This window comes from Pundamilia nyererei, unplaced genomic scaffold (assembly GCF_000239375.1).
Source record: "Pundamilia nyererei isolate P.nyererei 1_Seehausen unplaced genomic scaffold, PunNye1.0 scaffold00312, whole genome shotgun sequence".
NCBI lineage: Eukaryota > Metazoa > Chordata > Actinopteri > Cichliformes > Cichlidae > Pundamilia > Pundamilia nyererei.
Genome location: NW_005187713.1, coordinates 447,262 through 468,541, shown reverse-complemented (window position 1 = coordinate 468,541; position 21,280 = coordinate 447,262). Strand labels below are relative to the sequence as shown.

General features: G+C 39.3%; 4 protein-coding genes across 5 annotated transcripts in view; all 4 read right to left on the bottom strand.

The window, feature by feature from the left end:
* Positions 1-5,412, bottom strand: part of LOC102196979 (nascent polypeptide-associated complex subunit alpha, muscle-specific form-like) — an 11,419-nt gene extending 6,007 nt beyond the window's left edge. The window contains exons 1-18 of the mRNA XM_005751459.1: positions 5,309-5,412; positions 4,206-4,420; positions 3,405-3,619; positions 2,979-3,057; positions 2,809-2,891; positions 2,615-2,710; positions 2,432-2,528; positions 2,239-2,315; positions 2,038-2,121; positions 1,703-1,798; positions 1,531-1,627; positions 1,387-1,442; positions 1,207-1,263; positions 754-829; positions 598-680; positions 430-525; positions 254-350; positions 20-93 (exon numbers count right to left, since the gene is read on the bottom strand). Of these exons, the coding sequence (XP_005751516.1) occupies positions 20-93; positions 254-350; positions 430-525; positions 598-680; positions 754-829; positions 1,207-1,263; positions 1,387-1,442; positions 1,531-1,627; positions 1,703-1,798; positions 2,038-2,121; positions 2,239-2,315; positions 2,432-2,528; positions 2,615-2,710; positions 2,809-2,891; positions 2,979-3,057; positions 3,405-3,619; positions 4,206-4,407 (1,665 nt within the window). The 5' untranslated portion in view covers positions 4,408-4,420; positions 5,309-5,412. The remainder of the gene's footprint in view (positions 1-19; positions 94-253; positions 351-429; positions 526-597; positions 681-753; positions 830-1,206; positions 1,264-1,386; positions 1,443-1,530; positions 1,628-1,702; positions 1,799-2,037; positions 2,122-2,238; positions 2,316-2,431; positions 2,529-2,614; positions 2,711-2,808; positions 2,892-2,978; positions 3,058-3,404; positions 3,620-4,205; positions 4,421-5,308) is intronic.
* An 835-nt stretch (positions 5,413-6,247) lies between these two features.
* On the bottom strand, positions 6,248-10,761 carry LOC102196693 (E3 ubiquitin-protein ligase TRIM21-like). 2 transcript variants are annotated; one of them, XM_005751458.1, is made up of 7 exons: positions 10,652-10,761; positions 8,956-9,533; positions 8,686-8,781; positions 7,979-8,212; positions 7,701-7,848; positions 7,591-7,617; positions 6,248-7,505 (listed from the first exon to the last, which is right to left on the bottom strand). In XM_005751458.1, exons 2-7 carry the CDS (start codon positions 9,529-9,531, stop codon positions 6,955-6,957), a joined length of 1,632 nt encoding a protein of 543 aa, XP_005751515.1. In that variant the 5' UTR covers positions 9,532-9,533; positions 10,652-10,761; the 3' UTR covers positions 6,248-6,954. The 2 variants fall into 2 exon arrangements, with proteins under 2 accessions (XP_005751515.1, XP_013770942.1); XM_013915488.1 differs by lacking the exon at positions 10,652-10,761 and having other exon boundaries at positions 8,956-9,588.
* A 141-nt stretch (positions 10,762-10,902) lies between these two features.
* LOC102196422 (tripartite motif-containing protein 47-like) lies at positions 10,903-17,379 on the bottom strand. The gene is made up of 4 exons (XM_005751457.1): positions 16,356-17,379; positions 12,469-13,076; positions 11,716-11,943; positions 10,903-11,617 (listed from the first exon to the last, which is right to left on the bottom strand). Exons 2-4 carry the CDS (start codon positions 12,982-12,984, stop codon positions 11,594-11,596), a joined length of 768 nt encoding a protein of 255 aa, XP_005751514.1. The 5' UTR covers positions 12,985-13,076; positions 16,356-17,379; the 3' UTR covers positions 10,903-11,593.
* Positions 17,380-17,407: 28 nt separating this feature from the next.
* On the bottom strand, positions 17,408-21,075 carry LOC102200634 (E3 ubiquitin-protein ligase TRIM17-like). The gene is made up of 6 exons (XM_013915496.1): positions 20,497-21,075; positions 20,292-20,387; positions 19,950-20,183; positions 19,608-19,755; positions 18,044-18,070; positions 17,408-17,940 (listed from the first exon to the last, which is right to left on the bottom strand). The coding sequence occupies exons 1-6, from the start codon at positions 21,073-21,075 to the stop codon at positions 17,408-17,410; spliced, it is 1,617 nt and encodes a 538-aa protein (XP_013770950.1).
* Between the last annotated feature and the right edge of the window lie 205 nt (positions 21,076-21,280).

Here is a 21,280-nt window from a genome sequence, read left to right as displayed (position 1 = left end):
GAAAGTCACAGGACTCTACCTTCAAACCTGTGGAGAATTCCTGCTGCTGGTCACTGGTGGCTCTTTGGAAAGATGGTTGTGAGGTTGGGGGTGCTGTGAGGAAAAAAGGATTGCTTTATTGTTTTTTTTCCCAGACAAATTTTTTAAAAAAAATTTGTCTGGGAAAAAAAATTCCCAGACAAATTCCCAGACAAATTTTTTTTTTTTAAAAAAATTTGTCTTGAATAAACTTTATTTCTTTGGTCACACATACGTGATTTTGGCTTCTCCTTGATTTTGGCTGCTGGTGTTGCATAGTCTGCAGATGGGTCAATGTTTATATATCCTGTCATTGCACTACAGTCTACTGCCTAAGAGAGACAAAACATTTCTTAAACTGAAGAAACATGTGTAAAACCTAAAGTCCTAAGTTCTAAAACAGTGACATACATGTGATAATGGTTGTTGCTTTATTTGTTCCTCCTTAGATTGGATTACATTTCCTGGGTATGGTGGTGCTGAAGGCTCCCTGGCAGGTGCAGTCACCTGTAAAATATGGATTCCATTTACATGCTGCTGTTTACTCATTTTAAAGTACTATGAATGGATCCATTGTACCTGTGGAAGGGTGGGGAACTCGTAAAGTTGATGGTCTGACTTTGAGTTATTGGCTCTTTGGGTGGAGCGTTGTGCAGAAGCTGCTGTAAAAAGATCATAGTTCCAGCTTTCGCTTCTATTCAAAGTCATACTCTTAGATCGTAGCTCTGTACACACCTGATTCGTATTCATCCTCTCTGAACGTTGCTGCAGAGCTGTTACTGCTGCTTGTCTTTGCTGGTCCTGGTGAATTCTGTCAGGTTAAAATGAAACTATTTGAAAACTAGCTGCCGTTATTGAAGACTTTTTACTATAGAATGAATGAAAAAACAACAGCCACGCTAACTGCTCATTGATGCTGTCAAAGAGTAGACTAACTGCTGATGCTTTCAAAGAGTAGACTAAGATGGGCTACATGCATGTTAATTATGATGATCATGATGCCAGCTTGGCTAACATTTGCTGCTTAGCATTAAAGACAAAGTACATGAGGATGATGTGATTAGTTGGTTTGGTGCTGGACAGTCCTTCACCAAACTGAAACTGCAGTCAGTAACTGTACTATAGATGTGAGATGCTAAAGATTAAATACTAAAACAAAGGTTCTGCTTCAAGCAGCCCGTCTGGTACCTGTGTTTGATCCTTCTTCTCTTGATTTTTGAGCATCACTGCTGCTTCCAGGGGAACCTGAAACATAGAAAAAGAAAACACAGCTTCTTCCTCTTTTTCAAACCACAGCGCTACGTGATACCAAACTCTGCTGTTTTAGCGCACAAGCTGGAACACTTAGAGAAAATCACCGCACTCTACCTCCTGCTGCTGAACGCTGGTGGCTCTTTGGAAAGATGGTTGTGGGGTTGCTAGTGCTATAATAAAAAGGAGGGTTTTTTCAGACAGGTTAAAAAAAACATCTTCTTTTGTATACATTTTGTTAATTTCTTTGTTTATACATACGTGACTTGGGCTCCTCCTTGATTTTGGTTGTTGTTGTTGGATAGTCTGCACAGCAGTCAATGCTCAGATATCCTGCCACTTCTCTACTGTCTTCTGTCTAAGAGAGACAAAAAGTTACTTAAACTGGAAAAAACAAAATACAATAACCTTAAAATCTAAAAAAGTGAGGTACCTGTGAAAATGTTTGCTGCTTCACTTTTTTCTTCTTAGGCCTGACTATGTTTCTTGGGTATGATGGTGCTGAAGGCTGCCTGGTAGGTCTGTTCATCTGAAAAATATTGATTCCACTGACATATTTAATCACTTTAAAGTTATTTGAGCAGATATTTCCATCCTGAATCTAAATAGCAAAATACAATTTTTAAAAAAAAGGCAATGCTAAATCTTAAACTGTATTACCTGCTTTTCCCGGTGTTTTACCGTAGCTGGGACTGATTATGTGGTTGTTTAAAGAAGTCAAGGATAACTAAAACACAAAAGATACACTTCAAACAATCTGTTTTGTACCTGTGTTTGCTCCCTGCTGTCTTTTTTCATAGGCAGCACTGTTTGTTCCCGTGGTGGAGGAGTTGGAGGCAAGGATCTTTGTACCTGACATACAGAAAACACTTTAATTCCAGTGATATTGTACTTTTAAAAAAAGTGTCAGCAGTAAACTTTGGTGGTTTGTCACATGCTTAAGCATTATTTAGCAAAAAACCACAGTACCTCTAAACCAGGGGGGAACTCCTGCGGCAGGCGACGGCTGGCTCTGTGGAAAGATGGCTGTGGAGTTGTGTGAAGTGCTGTAATTAAGAGCAGATGATTTTTTATCACACTTTTTTAATCTATTCTTAATGATTTGAACAAAACTTGTCTTGAATAAACTGTAACACTTAATTCTTTGTTTGTTCGTCCTTACGTGATTTGGGCTCCTGCTTGATTTTGGTTGCTGTTGTTGTATAGTCTCTACAGAGGTCAACACTCAGGTATTCTACCATCGTGCTGCTGTGTTCTATCTAAAAGATAGAAAACAGTTCTTCGTTTAAACTTTCTTTTAAAGTTTAAAAGAAAAATATCTTAACTTGTAAAAACAAAAAGGTACCTGTGATAATGTTTTCTGCTTTACTTTTTTCTCCTTAGGCCTGACTACATTTCCTGGGTATGGTGGTGCTGAAGGCTCCCTGGCAGGCCTGCTCACCTAAAAAGTATTGATTACATTTATATGTTACTGTTTACTCACTTTAAAATTGGCCGACTATTAACTCTAACTATCATTATTAACGATAACTGTAGTACCTGTGGAAGGGTGGAGTGTTCCTGCAGCTGATGCTGCGACTTTCTGGCTCTTTGGGAGTAGTGCTGTGTATATGCAGAAGCTGCTGTAAGTAAGAACACAGCTCCATGTTAGCCTCCACATTTTGTTGTATGAGAATCATGTTTTTACTAAATTCTAACTGCGTACATACTCAGTTTGTTTTCTTCCTTGAATATGGCCGTTGCTCCAGAGTTGGCATAGCCGTACACGCTTGGTGACTCTGGAAAATTCTGTCAGGTTGACGGATAAAGTTGAGAAAAAGTTGATATGTAATGAAAACACTAACATGGAAGTTTTTGTACAGTGATCAAAAGTAACACAGCCAGCTAGGAGCATTTAGGGGGATCTGCAAGTTACTACACTTTCGGTGACCTTGATTATCAAAATGTCGGGGTCGTCTGTTCACCACGTGATTTAACGAAACATCAAGCAACTAAAGTCATTAAGTCATCCTTTACTTTTATAAATTATTATTTTGTTATTTTTCATTCTGAAAAAAAAGAAAAGGTGGTGGTAGTGGCCAAAGCTTAAAGTGCTTCCTGTCACTCATTTATTGGCCTAAAAAGCAAACTCATACCTCCTCCTTTACAGTCGCCTTCTTAGCTGGTTTCCAGTATTCCGTGTCCTCCTCCCACTGATTTTTGCATTTGTACTGCTCCTTTTGGGGGATCCTCACTCCCTTTGGTGTGCATCCCATCTTCCCCTGGTGAATTCTTAAACCCTGGTAAGTCGTAACTTTATTCCATCCGCAGTGACAAACCTGGAGGCTCAGGTTTGAATATTCTGTTGTTTCTGTTTGTCACATAATTCAAGAGTCAAATGAAGATTTTAAATAGTTTTAAGCAAAAATAGAAATTCATAGCAATGAAAATGATTTTTTTTTAACTAATTCCGGTTTGGTTCGCTTTAATCTGCTGATATGGGATCCCGTTCTCACACCTGAGGCATAATATACATCCCACGGCATTCCTGAGGAAAACGAAAGGTGACCTTCCGTGTTTTTATGGTAGGTGCCAGGTTATGGAGGAAATCCAGGAGAATGACGCTCCCTCAGTAATAGACGTTTAAACCATGTATTCCAACCCTAACCCTAACCACAACTTTAATGCTGTTAGATAGTGTTAGATAGTAAAATAAAGGTACATGTGTAGATTCATTCCAAACAGTTCTCATGTTTCCTCATTTTTCTCATGATATAGGGATGTGTTGGGTGCCCGGAAGCGTAATATGATTTGTCACCTAGCATAAAATGTTACACTTTGGGAGTGAGAACATGTTGGATCAGGTCTTTTCCTATTGGGGTGTTTTTATCAGTTTGAAAGAAAAGTTATAATCTTGAACTCACACAACATAATATTTAAAAAACAAACAAACCTACCAATCTTGAAAGAGGTGCAGACATCTAGCCTGAGGTCCATTTGAGTTTTTGTGTGTCCCACATAGCTCTGTGTGTAATGCTGTGGAGGGTCTGAAACCCTCACACCCTTCGGGGTGCATCCCATCTTCCCCTGGTGAATTCTCAGGCCCTGGTAAGTTGTCACTTTGGACCATCCGCAGGAGTGACAAACCTGGAGCTCCATTTTTGCTGCGTGTCTGCATTACACACACAACAAAAGACACACAGAGGATGCTGTGTGACTTCCTTTTTTGCTCTCAAAATAACTGTGCTGACTGCACCGAGTGATTCACGAAACACTATCAAGAAGGTAAACTTTCTGTGATTGTTATTACAGTGTTCATTTTACCTCAAATGTGAGAACAGTTATCTTTTACCATTTTCTTGTGTTGTACGCACAAAAACTATGATTTTTTTTTTCTTTTCAAAATGTGCATTAACATCTGGATCATCATATAAACGTTTAAAAACATCCAAGCTACAACAGCTGCAGCGGCTCAGGTAGCGAAAGTGACAAGCTTCCCTTTATCCACAGCTGCTGCGGGTCCATCTTTTCTACTGTAAGTCGTCACTTCGCTAATATTAGAAAACTAAATTTTTAATTGCTAATGTTATTTACCTAACTGGCTTGTGTTGGTTGCAGACCTACTGCATTAAAAGCAGCAGGCTGGCATCAAAAGGCAGCCACTGGGTCGTCTTCCAGGTAACTGTCTGATGATAGACAACAGGAAAGAACCGTAAAACATCAGTTTCATTACTTCCCTTTTCAATTTTGACGTGACTACAGCTAAACCTCTACATGTGTCTTCTCCATCACCTACTTCTATCATAGTTTAAACAAACTAAATAATAATAATAATAACAATAAAGTAGTCAATTTTACTTTTTTTAAAATTGATTACAATTCCTGGAGTACGTTAGATATCCATTTGTAGCATCACACCGAAATAAGCTGTGACTTGATGACGTACAGGCTCCTCATTATTTAGGGCACCGTGGATTCTTGATTTTGCTCTCCTCTGTTTTCTATCGTAACACACAATAGCAAAGATCAGCTGGATAAATCTGCTCTCTGTGTTACTTACAATAGAATCAGGGCGATGGATGCATGTGGTGCCTCTACTGTGCACTCTTCTCTTCCTTTGTCTACCGTTACCTCTGTGCTGACATGATGTTTGGTATGCTTTGTTTTGTGCTTTTACTTTCGTTTCCGGAAAAAAGAAAAAAAAGAAGGAGGAAAAAAACCCGCCAACCGCCCCTGATAGATTTGCCCAGACATGATTCAACTGCATATTTTCACGGCACACAAACATGGTCACAGCCATGATGAATAAAAAAGGAGAGACAAAGTTATATTTTGAAACAGGGATTTTATTCATTACATGCTGTTTGACATTGCCTGACAACACTGAATGTCATTCATTTATCCTGAAATTTGACTACTTTTCTGGAAGCAAGGCAAAATAAGGAAAGGAAAGCAGTTTGCATTTTTATGTTGTTTTCAGATGATGCATCGTTCTGTACACTGAGGCTGTGGTGGGTTTAGGAAAGGCTGAAACTGTAAAAGTGTACATTTGATATTTGTGTGTACTTTTTATGGGACAGTGGTGACACAGCTAATCATGGACCTTGACACAGTTACAAGAACTGTCTGTGCTCTGCTTTAATTATCTCAAGTTCCAGACTGACCTCAGTCACCGCTTTGCCATAAAAAAATACAGACTAGTTTGCAATGTGAAAAACTTCAAAATAAAATTAAACACAATACAAGTCTGTGCTAAAGAACAGCCACAAAACACCCCAAAATAATTAAGTGGGATACATAACTAAAAAACTGGGAATATAATTAAAGTATATGTTTTGAAAGCCCCTTGTAACATAAGATTTTATTGCTGATCTTTATTGCCCATACATTCACTTAAACACAGACTGTTGTTGCTGTTGCAGCTAATCAAGCTAGAGGTAGGTTGTGTTCAAGACTGCAACAAATCATTATAAGTTAATCTGCTAACTTCATTTTCAACTGATCAGCTATCTGTTTATAAACAAATCTATTAAATGTTCAGGATTGTTCTAAGAAAAAATAACTTTCTGGATTAAATTGTGTAAGCAATTTAATTGTTTCATCTTTGGATATGTTATCGAATAACCTTTCATAAAAAAACAATACAGAAGTAACTACTAAGCAAAACTGTCACAATGTTGAGTGCAAGTACGTGTAGTTTTTAATAGTGTCTGATTCACAAAGTTCTAGGATCCATTTGGTCCTCCAACATGGTGTAAAAAGAAAACCACACACACTCTTCTTACTAACCACAGTATTTTAAGCTTCGTCTAAATTACAGTTAGATTAAGAGTTTGTGTTCTGGCTCAGGTTGTAAGTCTTGACTGGTTCACATGTTGAATAGCAGTGTGAGCACACTGTAGCAGCATTGTTTTGTGTTATGATTCTGATTATCTCAATTAGTAAATTGGACCAAACCAGGGGTTACGAAGACTGCTTTAAAGGCTTTTGAGTAATAAAGCAAATAACGGAGAAAAGATAAACGGTCAGTATTTGCTTTACTATCATTGGTCTGTGACTAGCTGCTAAACGTAAAGATATATATGAAAAAAAAAGTCTAAGGTAAATGAAATGCCTGATAATTCCCATTTTCCTGTATCGGAAAAAAGAAAAGCAGGAAGGTTGTGGACCAACAAACTTTAGTATATTGTAGTTAAAATGCATTTCTTAAGACTCCATTGGTATCTCTCTACAAATAATCAAAGGCTCAGCGTTTTTCTCTTCTTGTTTCACGTGTGGGCTGAAATATGGGTAAAGCTCAGCTTTGAATGAACACTCAGTGAACGAGTAGATGTGGGACTCAGCCTTCACATCGTAGAAGGAGACGAGATCTTCCTCGTAGTCCACAAACACTCCCACCTTCTCAGGTTTCTCTTTTAGGTGAATACGAACTGGCGGTGCTGTGAGGGCTGCATACTTATCTTCTTCATAATGTACAATAACCCAGTACCCATTATCTGGGCTGAGTTTGAGCTTCCCTTTGCGGTTTGCACCGCCTCTTACTAGGCCTATATCCCACCCCGTCTTGTTGTTGACCTCCACCTCCCAGTAAGACTTCCCAGAGGATAAGGTATTTTGCCCCACAACGCTGCTAAATATATCAAATCTTTCAGAGAAACGGGGTAGTTCCTGATTCTCTCCTCCATCTTTCACTTCCTTCCTATCTTCAGACAGCACGAGGCGTTGGTGTGCAGAATCTGGATCCAGTTTTACATCCACTGTAAAATTAAAAACATGTAAAAGAAAGTCTGTATTTTAAACAAGTCACAGTTTCTAAGAGAGCAAATAATATGAACCACATACCTGAAAACTTTGGGATTCTCTTCAGTTCTGTGACGAGAAGAAAAGTTTTAGATTGATTAAGTCAACATTTTAACTTTTAGTTTTCACTGCTCTTAACTAGCTGCTCTTACCAATGAGAGTTAGTTTATCCATTTCTTGGTGAATTTTTTCCAGCATTTTAGTTGTGATTTTCCTGATGGTGCCAAAGGACAGCGATGTGTCCAGCTTTACCTCATCCCAGTTTATGATGTCTCCCGTGTCTGTAAGAGATGGGTACTTCTGCAAAACAGAAATACAACCCAACAGTTTGATAGCAGTGCTGAACAAAATGTCAGTACCTAATCAGATATGTTTATCCTTCAGACTGATTATGAATGTGCCACATATATCATCCCAAAGTTTTCTCTACCTGCAGGAAAAGGATGTGGTCCTCGAGAACAGAAATGTTATCTAGTTCAGAGATGGCTGTTTCAAGATTGTTGATCTCTGCTTCCAACTCATGTTTAAGGCCATTTGCTTCTTTTTGCAAAACCTGCCTCCTGTCTGTTATTGGCTTAAGGGCTCTGGCACGGGCTTCTTCCACAATGTCCATCACAGCGTGGAACACATTGTCAATATCCCACCACTCAATGTCCAGCTGGTCCTGAAAATGGAATGAAACAGGAATGTCTATTTGACTGTTCACCTCTTTTTTTCTGTATTACATAGAGTCCCACACAACTTTTTGACTGGTTTAGTTAGGGAAGTTAATTCTGAGAAAGGTTCAGCATTCAGTCAGTTACCATAAACACAATTTTTATCTTTGAAAAACAAACTGACATGGTAGATTTTCACTTTGACTCGTCTGATAGCAGCTGGATAGTGTAGTGGTAAGACTACACACATTCGGAGTGAGTGTCACAAGTTTGATTCCCACCTGGTATCCAGTAAGGGTCCTGCCTAGACCCCCCATGCTAAAACCAAGCCCTGGAATGGCACAGCTATGTCTGCAGCCTGTCCGCAGCTCGGACTCAAGAATTTCACTACATGTTGTACTGTGTATAATTATGTATGTGACAAGTAAAGGTTTGTTGTTTGGTTGACTTTTCTCTAAAAGTCAGTTTACTTGCTGCTTACCTTGCAGCTCTTGAAAGCTTCCTCAATCTCAGCAGTCTTTGTTTTTCTCTTGTCAATGTTCTCATTTAACTCTGTCTTGGTGTTGTCAAGTTCAGACTGTAGGAGAAACATAAAATAATACTTTAAAAATGTATTTTTTCCACGTGTACTCCTTTTTTGTGCACTTGAAAATTCTTTCACATGCCACAATATAGAAAGTATAGTAAGTAAAATATATACAATGCTGTCAAGACTCAAAACACATATTCAGAGGTTGTTATGGTAACTTACCCTTTTCTTCTTCCATTCATCTTCAGTTGAGACAACCTCCTCCTGACCTTCCATGCAGAGAACACAAATGCATGCCTGCCGCTCCCTGCTGTACAGCTCCAAGGGGCGTCCATGCTTCAAGCAGGCCCTCGCATCCAAATTCTCCACCGGCTCCACCAACTTGTGGCCCTTCAACCTTTCTGTTGACAAATGATTGTCCAGGTGAACTGAACAATACGATGCAAGACACACAAGGCAGGACTTCTTGGCCTTCAGCTTTTTGTCACTGCAAACATCACAGGCCACCTCCCCTGCAGCTCCAGTGTATTCTTCATCGTTGTCTTCCTGCTGCATCTCTTTCATTTGTTTTACAATGTCTCTCAGGACTATATTAACATCAGGGATCCTGCTTATATAATTCTTGCATAGTGGGCACACACTGTCATTGACATGACTGCTTCGGTCGAGACACAGCTTGCAGAATGAGTGACCACAAGCTGTAGTGACAGGATCCGTAAATGTGTCCATGCAGATGGAGCAGTGGAGATGCTTCCCCAGCGAGCCGGGCTCACTGGGTGATGCTGAAGTTGGGACCATATCTGCTTCAAGAGAGGACCACAAGGTTATTCACTAAGAAAAGTAACAGTGACTTTTATTTTGTCAAATAAAATTGCTGTGTAAAATTGCTCAGCTTTGAAGCAAAAACTAAATTTTGGTGTATGCGGCTTAGGTAAACCTTCCTTGCAGCTTTAAAGCACTTGGTTGATATGACACTTTCTTAAATCACTTGAGGCTTAAAGCTATGCATTGCTCGGGGTGTGTCTATTTCCAACTAAGCCACATGCTGTATAGTCGTCACCTAAACAAACTGAGCTAAATGAGCTGGACCTCCCAGCTCCCAGAATTAATTGTACTAACCATTCAAAGAGTTTGTGGTCACGATTTGATGTATGAAATTCTGCCATGTCATGTTAATTAGCACTACTTTCTGTGTCCATGTGAGACACATGGTTTACCAAGCTTGCTAGCATTATCTGATGATTTAGCGCTCTAATCTCTAAACGTGTAAATACGGTCTCTTACGCAGAAGAAGATGAGCTGAAACAAAGGCTTCAGAATCAGTTTACAAATCCACTTCTAGTTACTTCTAGTGGAAGTAAAAAAAAAAAAGGAAGTACGCCTAACTGAACAAGATTGAGTTTATTGCTTATTAATTCCACTTTGTAATATCATTTAGTTAAAGTATTATGATTAATATTATTTACCAGGACTTACTTAAATTCTACAGAAGTTATTTGCTAATATTTAACATGTGTGCAGGTCAAAGTATTCACTTTATAGTTAATAAAGTCAGCAAACAGTCAAACTAAATAGAATTGCATACACTGTAATTTGTGTGCAATAAGTTGGATACAATGACAATTTATTCTCTGAAACTTTCTATTGGCTCCTCTTAAAAGTAAGAAGTAAAAACCACTGAATACTAGTGACACACCCTGTAAATAAGCCTCACAAATGGGAGTGTTGAAGATTGGAGGAGGAAACTCGACACCAAATATAAAGTACCGGTACACACTGTATGTTTCTATTACAGTACAGTTGATCACACACATTTGATTTAAATCTATTGCTGTAAGCTAACTGTATATTACATGTAATATCTGTCATTTAACATCAGTCTTTTTATATGAAGTTTATGCAAAAAGTACAGTATTACCTTTCAGCTAATGAGATCTCAAAGGCATCTGTCTCCGTTTCCCTTTACTCCCGGTGTGTGTGTGAGTGTGTGTCCTTCCTTTTGGACTTCCTCCTAGAGTTTAAGTTTCATTTCTGTTCATACTCCCAACCGTTCACATTTTTCACTCCAGAGACGAGTTGGCATGCAAACGCATAAACAAATCATCTGTGTGCCTGCAGCAGGGCGTGTTGTGTGTGCTCAGCATGTTCATACAGATCAAGTATCCAGTTTCACAAGACCTTTTTATTGCACAGGACTTCGGTCGAAATACTGCCTATTGCTCATCATAAGTTTTATTTTACATACATTTTATTGGTTAATCAAAAAGGAAGACAAAAGCATTTTTGGCACTGAATAGCAGTTAATTGCATCACCCACCCAGTAATAAGTTACATTCATACAACCAAGTTCAACGTCCCTGAGGTTTCTAAACTTCACAGTTTCTTTAAACCCGTATAAACGATTCATTTTTTAAATATAAAAATATAAAATATAAAATTCAGTGCATACATTGGATTTCTGGCAGAGTGATACATGAGATCAATACCATTTACATTAAATGTATGACCACAGCCACCGGCAGCTTAGCTTAGTTTAGCTTAGCAACAGTTTAGCTTAGCTTAGCATTGGAAATCCTGGGAACTAGCTAGCTTTTCCTTTTTAAAAGTATTATTGAGGTTCAAAAGTATAAATAGTTCAAGTTTGTGTTTCACTGTAGGCTAAAAGTCAGCTGGTTGTATCCTTACATTAAATGCAAAAATAATTGAGTGACACTTCTCATCTCTTTCTCATGAATCAGAGCATACTTTTCCTTGAAAGCTAACACACCCACCCAGCTGAGATTACATAATCATTTTATAGCTAAAAAAACAAACAAACAAACACATAAATAAAGATTTGTTGATCAGCATGTTTCTTGAATCACAAAGCACCATGGAGAGATCTCTGCAGAGACAAGAGAGACACAACACTGAAATTAGTGTTGTGTTTTGTGTGCATGTGTTTAATGCTGCAGTTGGTTTTAAGTTTACCAGGAAGCAAACCTGTAAGAATAAGAGATCATCTTCAATCTTCAAGAGCTGTTCTAGCTCAGCATTTCTCCTCTGGAGCTCAACGATTTCATCTTCCAGCTGTTCGAGCTCTTTATTTGTTTGCCATTTCTCTTTTGGACTTTGTCCACTGAGATCTACAGTGAGTTTGATTTTCTCAGCTTCACTCACTCTATCTTGAACCTCTTGCTGAAGTTTCATCCTCCTTCGTTTTACAATAACCTGTGGGGAGACACTGCATTAGCACAGCTAAGCTGACATACTGCAGGCACTTTTGTACCATGTTTTGTTAAATCAAGTCGTCGTATGGTCTCCTGAGCTTCTTCTGAACTATGTTGCAATCCTGTGCACCCCGTGATGACAGTTTCTTTTGCTTTGATGGATGACACAAAACAAAACTCCATCAAGAGCTTCAGTTCACTTTTTGATTACAAAAAGAGTCAATTTTTTGACCCCCATCCAAATTTACAAAAGTAATCAAAAAGGGAATGAAAAGGCAAGAAATGGCTGCCAAGATGTAAGCTAATTCTTACTTTTGTTGTTTAATTTGTTAACAAATATAACTTACAAAACAGCTTTAACACTAATTGTCTGAGATTATTATGGGATAGCATGTGAATCCAACTGAGTGGCAAGTTTTTTTGTCTTTTTTTTAAGCTGAAATTAGAGAATACTTATTACATTATTGCCAACAAAAATTATTTGTAAATACTTTTTCTAAAAAAGCTTTAGCAGAAATTTCTTTACCTTCTTCTTAAAGGCTTCCCGGCTAATAGAAATGATGTTGTGGCTCCAATGCTCTGTCTGTGCACACATAGCACAAATGCACGCCCGGTCACTCCTGCAGAACTTCTCCAACTTCTTCCCATGCAGTTTGCACACAGAATCCTCGAGGTTTTTTACCACACTGACCAGTAGATGGCGCCTAAGCTCTTCAGTCTGGTAATGTGCTTCCAGATGAGTGGTGCAGTAGGAAGCCATGCACATCAGGCAGGATTTGACTGCAGGACGTTTTGCTGAGCAGGAGTCACAGGGAACCTCTCCAGCTTTTAAAGGTTGAGGTGTTTTCACAGTATGTAGTGTCTGGTCTGTTTTGAGCTGTGGCCTGGTAGGAAACAAAGTCTTGCAAAGGGGGCACTGGCAGGCCTCGTTGATTTTCCAGTATTCTCCAATGCATCCCAAGCAGAAGACGTGTCCACAGGGGATGGACACGGGGCTTGCGAACTCATCCAGACAGATGCAGCAATTAGGAGGGTCTGACATCGCGTCTTAATATGCCTGTGCAAATACAAGCAACCTGCGGCCTGTTTCAGTTTGCTTTTTGCACAGGTGATGATTTGTTTGAAGCAGTACGTCTGACAAGAAAAGAGAGGTTTTATTAGCACACATTCAACATCGTTCTTCACAAAGCTTGACATATCAGAAGGAAACTACACAATTACACACTGCACAGAAAACAGCTTCTGGTTTAAAGCTGTCCAGAGCTACTGTCATTACGAAGACTGTCCACTTTTTGTGCAAAATACCATAATACATATACCTGTTTGTGACTGACTTTGGCCCTGCAACCCTGATAACAATAACTGAAGGAGAATGGATGGATGGACATAACCATACTGATTGCTTGAGCCATCGATGCCCATCAATGGACTGGTGTATCACTGACTATATGGAAATGCACAGTTCACCAGGCTTCAGTCTTTATTGCTTTGGTTATTCATTAGAATTACTTTAATAGCTAAATATGGCAACAGATGCCAAACAAACACTTTTTCTCCTCATGTTTCGTATCACTTGGCAGGATCAAACAGTAGCTGGCATTTGAATAACACTTACTCCATCTTTGTATAAACTGCTTTGTGTTTCCTTACTGGGAGGATTAATGTTAAGATCACATGAATAGAAGAATGTTTTTACAGGCTTCTCTACTTAAGTACAATACAGAAAACTGGTTGGCTTTAGCAAACATCCATTCTCTTCAACTTATCCATACCTTTGTCTGGAGCCTATCCCAGCTACCAGAGGGTGAGAGGCAGGGTACACCCTGGACAGTTGCCAATCTGACGCTGAGCTTACACACAGAAACAGGTAACCATAAACACTTCTAGGCCATTTAGAATCACCAGTTAACCTAACCCCACTAACCGCATGGTTTTGAACCCACAGACACATTGCAGTCTAACTCTGGACCTTCTTGCTGTGAGGCAACAGAGATCATCACTGCTCCACAGGTGCTGCCCAACTTTAGTAAACACATTAATAAAAAGTAACATGTAGTGCAGTGCAAATATCTTAAGCCATCCCTAATTTCTTTGGATGCAACAGTTTGCTGAAACATGTGCAAGCATTCATGTAAGGCAAAAAGATTTTTTTGTTTTTTTTCTTTTGCCTCTTCCGTTTGGTTCTTTACCCATCAGAAATACTGTCAGAAGGCCAAGAAAGACGCCCAAGAAAAAAAAAAGGGAAAACAAGGTGAAAAAGAGAGCAATATAATAAACGCAACACCATTGCATTAATCTAGCTAAGTGTAAATAACACTAGATACTAAGTATTAAATGTTATTGTGTAGCACGCAAGATTGACAGCGCACAATGTGCTTTGAGGTAGAAGCCAAGAAAGAGGTAGTTTGTGTCTGTGAACAGTGAACACCCATGTGTACACCTGTGTGGATGAGCATTCTTGTATTCAAAAGGTTTATTCATGTAACGATCTGCTAGGGGGTGGAGCCATAGCCCTGTCCCACAGGGCATTAACCAGGCATGGAGGAGATCCAGGCCCCAAACATCCAGAGGCCCCCAGAGTGCGAGAGTCTAAGAAGGACCATCGGAGGGGCAACCGTGACACCCTGCTGGGAAGAGCTGAGGAGAGCCCCAGACGAGGGGTCACCTAGCAACCACGGAGCAGAGGCCAGAGGTTTGGGTGGATCAAAATGGTACTTTTCTTCATCCATGATTCCATCAATGTTCACAAGATCTCCTACACCACTGGCTAAAATGCAGCACTAAACCATGACAGAGCCACCACCTTGTTTTACAGATGTCTTCAGACTCTCGCTGTTGTACCTCTCTCTCGGCCTTCTCCCTGAAAACTGACAATGATTTGAACCGAAAGTTTTGGATTCATCGCTCCATCAGTCCTGATTTTCTGTTGCCAAATCTCACTTAATTTGGTATACCTCAGCCTTCTTCACGGCTGCCCTTCCAATGAGATCATTTCTGTTGAGGCTTCAGTGAACAAGAGATGTATCAACTAAAGGGCCAGATGCTTCTCTCAGGTCCTGCGTCAGGTATTTTCTGGATTTCTTTTCCTATTTCTAAAGAAGTTCTAGATACTGTTCATCTGCTGGAGATAGTTTTTTTGCACACCATGCCAAAATATGCCAAGTTTTGACCGTTGTAAAATTAGATTTTTGCACCAATAATGGGATTACCATATTGCTTTATCTTTGGCATTTTTAACAGATTTGTTTAGTGACAGGGCGACAGTAACAAAGTGCCCAAAGATACGATTTAAAATGAGATCTTTACAAAGATGTTATGTGTAGACACAAGACTGGTTCATTCCTTGAGTTACGTTTCTGATTGAATAAATGATAGGTCAGTTAAGTGGCTTGACAAAACGACTACTTCCTATAAAAATAGTCAGGTATGAAGACTGGACTGAACATGAGTGAAAAGCAGCCAGTGTCCAAATAAAAACCTAAAAGATCTTTAGACAACTATTGCTCAAAATCACTCTGAAGTAAGGCTGGCTCTTTGGAAGTAATATATTTAAAAAAGGTTTGTTGGCACAAAACATTTGCACAGTATTAAATAAACGACTTCAGTTTGGAGGTCAGTCAAATATCCCACAAAAATCGATCTGAAATGTTATAATGAAACACTGTTCATGAAACAAAGTCTGATAACTTTAATATAAAGACAAAAACAAACATTACCATTACCAGCATTTTGTCACTGATACAACAAACAGCAATGTGGAAAAGAAAAACCAAATATGTATATAAGGCAGTTCAAGAGAGCAGTAAGAATATAACTCACATGTAACCATATGAGGTAATGAATGAGTTTATAGGCTCAAGAGCAAAGGTATGTCCAGTCAATCAAACTGTTGATCAGACTTGTGTGCAACACCATATTTGTTCTGAAGTGGCATGCCACCGTAACAGTTTGTTCAAAAATTCATGCAAAACTGGATTTTCCTGCTTTCATACGAGCATATCTGCACTAGAGGGGGAAAAGGTTCCTGCTCATTGATACTGATAGTGAAAGAATTCTGAGTGTACGTCACAAAACATCTGTACTACATCAGAGCCATGCAGGAATCTTGAAGTTTTGCGTATCCTCCAGCCACTCAGCACTGAGTATTCTCTATGAACGTAACAGCATTAATGGCTACATTTGTCACAGTGACACAGCCATCGAACTAAACTTATTTTAGATTGTGGCTTTTCACTCCTGAGCCTGAGAGTAATACGCATAACATGAAAATGACTCATTCACCGCTCACACGAACTATGAACAATGTAAACAAGTTCAACTCAGCTGTGTACCTCCACAGAAATCTCATGTAATGGTCAAAAGCTGTCTTAAAAATACCAGAAAGAAAAGAAATAATTCATAAAACATACTTACAATTATTTTCTAACTGCCAGCTTGTGTATCCTCAGGCTCTAACAGCAATGAGCTACACTCTGCTCACTTGGTTCTCCTGACATAGATATAGACACACCCACCACTGCTAGGAAAGGGGCTGGCCCTTCTGGACAGCATACACCCATAAACTCGGGCCCTGTTAATAAAGCTCAAACCCTCGCGAAAAAAGCCCCAAATAATTAAACATATCAGAGTTAAATAAACGTGTTTCTTTCCTGCCTGAGTTACTTAATAATTTGTAAGGTACTGCAAATAATAATATCTTTATATTTTAAGTTGTTTGCCTTCATTTTAAATGGGTTATAGCTATTTATCACTGTTTTCTCCTTACTTATATAAGATTATGCCAAAGTTGCTTGGTATGTTAAAGGCTGAGACTGGTTAGAATTTGTTATTACATCTATACATTGAAAAAAACTGCAGAAAAAGAACATTTAAAGTAAATATCTAAAAAAAGAAAAGACAAGACCTTTCTCTATTAAACAAACCTCCTAGCCATTCCCATGAGTTTACGAGGTTAACTTAATGCACCATAAAGTTCCTGTTTTTACAGAAGCAGCTGTGGTGACTACCATACATGGTGCTGTACTCCGGAGATCCTACGTCAAAGATTTTGACCCCACTCGAGTAAAGCTAAATAAAGAGGATGCGTAATAACAAAAAATTGATTCAAGTCTTTCAAGTTTCCTTAAATGAAAACTCTGAAACAGACAGAGGATGGAACTAACACTACATAATACTGATTAGTTTGTTATATACTGTGCACACACTCTACAAGCGCATATTTAAAACATCATTTGCATGGTTCATAGTCTGGAATTCTGAACAATTTGTACGTGGTATTTTTATCTGTGTCATAGTTTATCACAATGTAAAACAAGGCAACAGGGGAACAACAGTCGGTGTTAATTATTAACCTTAAATTGGTCATTTCTGAATACGTTTTATTGATGTTCAGATTGCGCAGCACTCTGAGTTCTAAACTTTGATCTTATTATTCATTTATCATTTTGATTGTTGAAGGAAGTGAATTAGAAATAAAGACAATCCTTAATAAGCAAAGGCTCAGATTTCTTTGATCCACCTAGTAGATAAAAGTATGGAAATAGTTTCTCTGTGAAAGATTCTCCTGTGAAAGAGTAAATATGCAAGTTCTCATTCACGTCAAAAAATGAGACTCTGCCTTCTTCATAGTCCAGGTACACTCCTATTAACCTTGGCCTAGGGAAAAGGGAGAGAACTGTGGAGGGTGCTGAGTGGACTTTATACTCCAAAAACCTTTTTCCTATGGCAAAGAATCCATTTTCTCTTTTCAAAAAAACCCTTCCTGATCTGTTTACAGTTTCCTTGGCAACACCCACATCCCAGTTGTTTCTCAGGCCCACTTGGACTTCCCAGTAGTGTCGGCCAGAGGTGAAGCCCTTCGTCCCAAACACCATGGGACAGTCAAACCTCCCAAACTCATCAGATGAGGGGCTTGCTGCTCTGAAGTACTTCAGACGTTTCCCAGATTCAGTCACCACAAGGCCCTCGCCGGCAGTGGAAGGGTTAAAGGCGACTGATTCTTAAAGGAAAAAAGACATATGGTCAGTTACATATATATATTAATAGTTATGTTGAGCTTTTATATCTTGGAAAGTAAACTAAATATAAATCTATGAACTCACCTTTATATTGCCTCATCCTGGTCAGTTCTGAGAGGAAAAAACATCACAGTGAGGCAAACCTTAAGTGTAAAACACGTGTGGTGTTTCAAATCACATACTTGTACTGTGAGATTTGCATCAACAAATTAAAAGAAAACTCTTCTTCAATGGCAGCCAAGAATATGAATATACAGACAATTCTATGGGTGGTGTAACTTGTGACAAATCAATGACATGCTAGTGTGAACGCAGGATAACAACTACAACTACGTGCAGTAGCATGAGCAGATATCGCCGTGTTAGTGTTGTTCCTGGATTAAAACTAAAGAGTTTTGCATAGAAACACCATCACACTAAACACCAGACTCTAACCCTAACTGTAACCCCTGTCACCCTAACCTTACTGTGATATCCCAGCAATGTGATTGGTCACTCGGAGCATTGAATCTGGACCAACATTAGTTTTAATGATCCAAGAACAAAACCAACACAGAGATATCAGATGCACCACAGGTAATACTGGGATTAAATGAGATAAACTCTGCTTTATTTATCCCACAGTTAGCGAATAGCTGTTTCACTTGCCCAAACATAAAGATGTGGAGTACTCATAACTATGTAAATGTAATCTGGCAATTTCATCACATTTGCTGAGTTGAGCGTTTTGACCATTGCCGTCTTGCTGTTTTGAAAGAGGTTGTCACAGTTGAAGGTTGGATCTAACTGAGAAGTCAACGGACAGTGAATGCTTAAAGAGTAACTCCCTGTCAGTCAAAAAGGTCACCTCTTTAAAATTTATGTATTTAATAAAATGTAAATGTAGAGACTAAGACTATAAAAGTCTGTAGGAAAAGCTTTACAAAGGTCATTCATCTTGTACGAGGTCATGTTTCCATAAATGTCAAGTGAACTTTTTGTAACCAGACAAATTCGCCCTCTGCTGGCCATTTTTTTTAAAAAAAAAAGGAACTTCTGCTTTGGCTGTTTAGTTTCATGTCATTTCTTCTAAATAATCCCATGCATCCATTCATTTCCTTCCATTTATCCAGTTCAGGCTCACTAGAGTCAATCTGAGCTGTAATGGGGCTGGAGCACGACCTATACAATTGTTCATTCACACCTACAGCCAATTACCAGTTAACCCTAATGCTGTGGGAGGAAGCTGGACTACACAGAGTAAACCGGCACAGGCACAGTGAGAATATGCAGGCGTCACACAGAAAGACACCAGCCAGTGGATTAGAAGACAAGACCTTCTTGCTGCCCTGAAATTATTTATCCCTCTTATGAAGAGTTTTCACTCAGCTGGCGGAAGCTATATTGTCCATGCAGATGGCACTGACCAAGAGCAGCATATTTTTCCAGGCACTGACGTTAAATGTGCTGTGGTGTCGTTTCGTGTTTGCACACACTGAATTGTCGGCTTCACAGCAGAAGAATTGACTTTTGTATGTGCACAGCAGCCTCCACGACAATCAGTCAAATGCCGTGATCATCATTTTAATATGCTACGTTAACGTGTACAAACAGAAGTATCCAAACTAGAGAAATCCTCACACATAAAACAAACGCTGCAGATATTTACCTGCTTTTGTGCGAGTTTTCAGTTCAGTTTTGAAAGTGTGCACAAGATGAGCCATGGCTCTCCTTGCCGTCTGCACACACAAGTCTGAGTAAACCTTGATCTTGGACCAATCCTTGGAGGCGGAAATATTGCTCAGAGCCTTCAAAGTCTGAAATGATTCATAAGGACATGATAGTGAGTAGCAGCTATTTTCAGTTGGATCTTTTTTTTGGATTGGGGCAGGGGTGAGTGAGGAAAAGATACAAAGCGATGGATAAAAGATGGAGAAATTTGTTGCACCTGGCTTTAAAAGAGATATATTTTATTATAAGATGCTTATAGGTCATAGTCTGTACAACTTACCTGTAAGAGCCACAGGTGGTCCTCATTTTGTGAAAGTTCGTCCAGCTCTGAGTGTTTTCTCTGCAGTTCTGCGATTTCGTCGTGCAACTCCTGAATTACCGCTTCGTCTTTCTCTTGTGACTTTCTGAGCTTGATTTGAATGTTTGATCGTAGTTTAGCCTGCATCTCTTCTACTTGGTTTATCAGATTACTGAATAGTGTATTGTTCTCCTCAATCTCTTGGTCTGCTTTTACCTGCAGGAGAAAGAAAAGGGCTCCATTGGTAAACATGTAGGTGTGCACTGAACACTGTAAAGCTTAATGTGACAAATTTTACATTTGGAAATTTGCCTCAATACTCACCTTCCGCAGTTCGGAGCCCTCATTAAATTCCTTTATCTTTTCCATCCTCTCCTCAATCATCAGTTTGATCTTTGCTTTTTGAGACTCAATATTTTCCTGAAATGTACAATTTTAAGCAATTAAATTGGGTGAAGCAGTCATTTTCAAGGATCCGCGTTCTCATTTTAACAAAAATGTAACAAAATAAAATTCAGCATCGTCTTACTCTCTGCTGAGCCCCTTCTTCTTCAACAGGTACTGTCTCATGGTCTTTGTGGTCTGTCTCACTGCACAGCAGACAGATGCACACCTGATCATCTCTGCAGAAAAACTCCATTATCCTCTCGTGCTTCCTGCACATCCTCTCCTCCAGATTCTCCACTGGCTCGATCAGCTTGTGTCTCATTAAAGAGGGAACTCTCTGGTGAGGCTCCAGATGGGCTTCGCAGTACGACGTCTGACACACCAGGCAAGACTTCAAGGCTTTGAACTGTAAATCAGTGCACACGTCGCACGCCACTTTCCCCGGTGCATCCATGTCTTCAAGCGTCTCCACCTTCCTCTTCTTGATTTGGCCTGAAATCTCTGCGATGACGGTGTTTGTGGAGAACTCGGGCCTCACATAGAATCTTTTACTGCACGTTGGACAGTGGCATAACTCACTTCTGTCCCAGTGCTGAGTGAGGCAGGTCCTGCAAAAGTTGTGACCGCAAGGTGTAGTGACCGGGTCACTGAAGACGTTCAGGCAGATCGTACAGACGAAATGATCCTCTGGCAACGAAGCGAGGAAACCAAAAGCTGACATGATCTCTGTAGATGAAAATATCATTGATATGCTTTACATTTCTGTTCTTTCAGGCTTTTTATATCATATGAAATATGATATAAAGGGAAAAAATAGCTAAATAGATAGAAATAGATTTGGCACTAAGTGTGTGTTTTGGCTGTTCCCAGTGAGAGCCCTGACACACCCAATGAGTCATAATCATATCAATCTCTTTCCTTGTTTT

What these genes read in the sequence shown, in the direction of transcription:
- LOC102196422 (XM_005751457.1), bottom strand. Translation starts at nt 12,984, where the DNA reads ATGTCAGACCCTCCTAATTGCTGCATCTGTCTGGATGAGTTCGCAAGC. An exon ending in GGGAAGCCTTTAAGAAGAAG is followed by an intron (nt 11,944 to 12,468) that starts GTAAAGAAATTT and finishes GTCTCCCCACAG; the next exon opens with GTTATTGTAAAACGAAGGAG. An exon ending in ATGATCTCTTATTCTTACAG is followed by an intron (nt 11,618 to 11,715) that starts GTTTGCTTCCTG and finishes TTGTCTCTGCAG; the next exon opens with AGATCTCTCCATGGTGCTTT.
- LOC102200634 (XM_013915496.1), bottom strand. Translation starts at nt 21,075, where the DNA reads ATGTCAGCTTTTGGTTTCCTCGCTTCGTTGCCAGAGGATCATTTCGTC. An exon ending in AAGAAGGGGCTCAGCAGAGA is followed by an intron (nt 20,388 to 20,496) that starts GTAAGACGATGC and finishes TGTACATTTCAG; the next exon opens with GAAAATATTGAGTCTCAAAA. An exon ending in AGGGCTCCGAACTGCGGAAG is followed by an intron (nt 20,184 to 20,291) that starts GTGAGTATTGAG and finishes TTTCTCCTGCAG; the next exon opens with GTAAAAGCAGACCAAGAGAT.
- LOC102196693 (XM_005751458.1), bottom strand. Translation starts at nt 9,531, where the DNA reads ATGGTCCCAACTTCAGCATCACCCAGTGAGCCCGGCTCGCTGGGGAAG. An exon ending in ATGAATGGAAGAAGAAAAGG is followed by an intron (nt 8,782 to 8,955) that starts GTAAGTTACCAT and finishes TTTCTCCTACAG; the next exon opens with TCTGAACTTGACAACACCAA. An exon ending in GAGAATCCCAAAGTTTTCAG is followed by an intron (nt 7,506 to 7,590) that starts GTATGTGGTTCA and finishes TTAATTTTACAG; the next exon opens with TGGATGTAAAACTGGATCCA.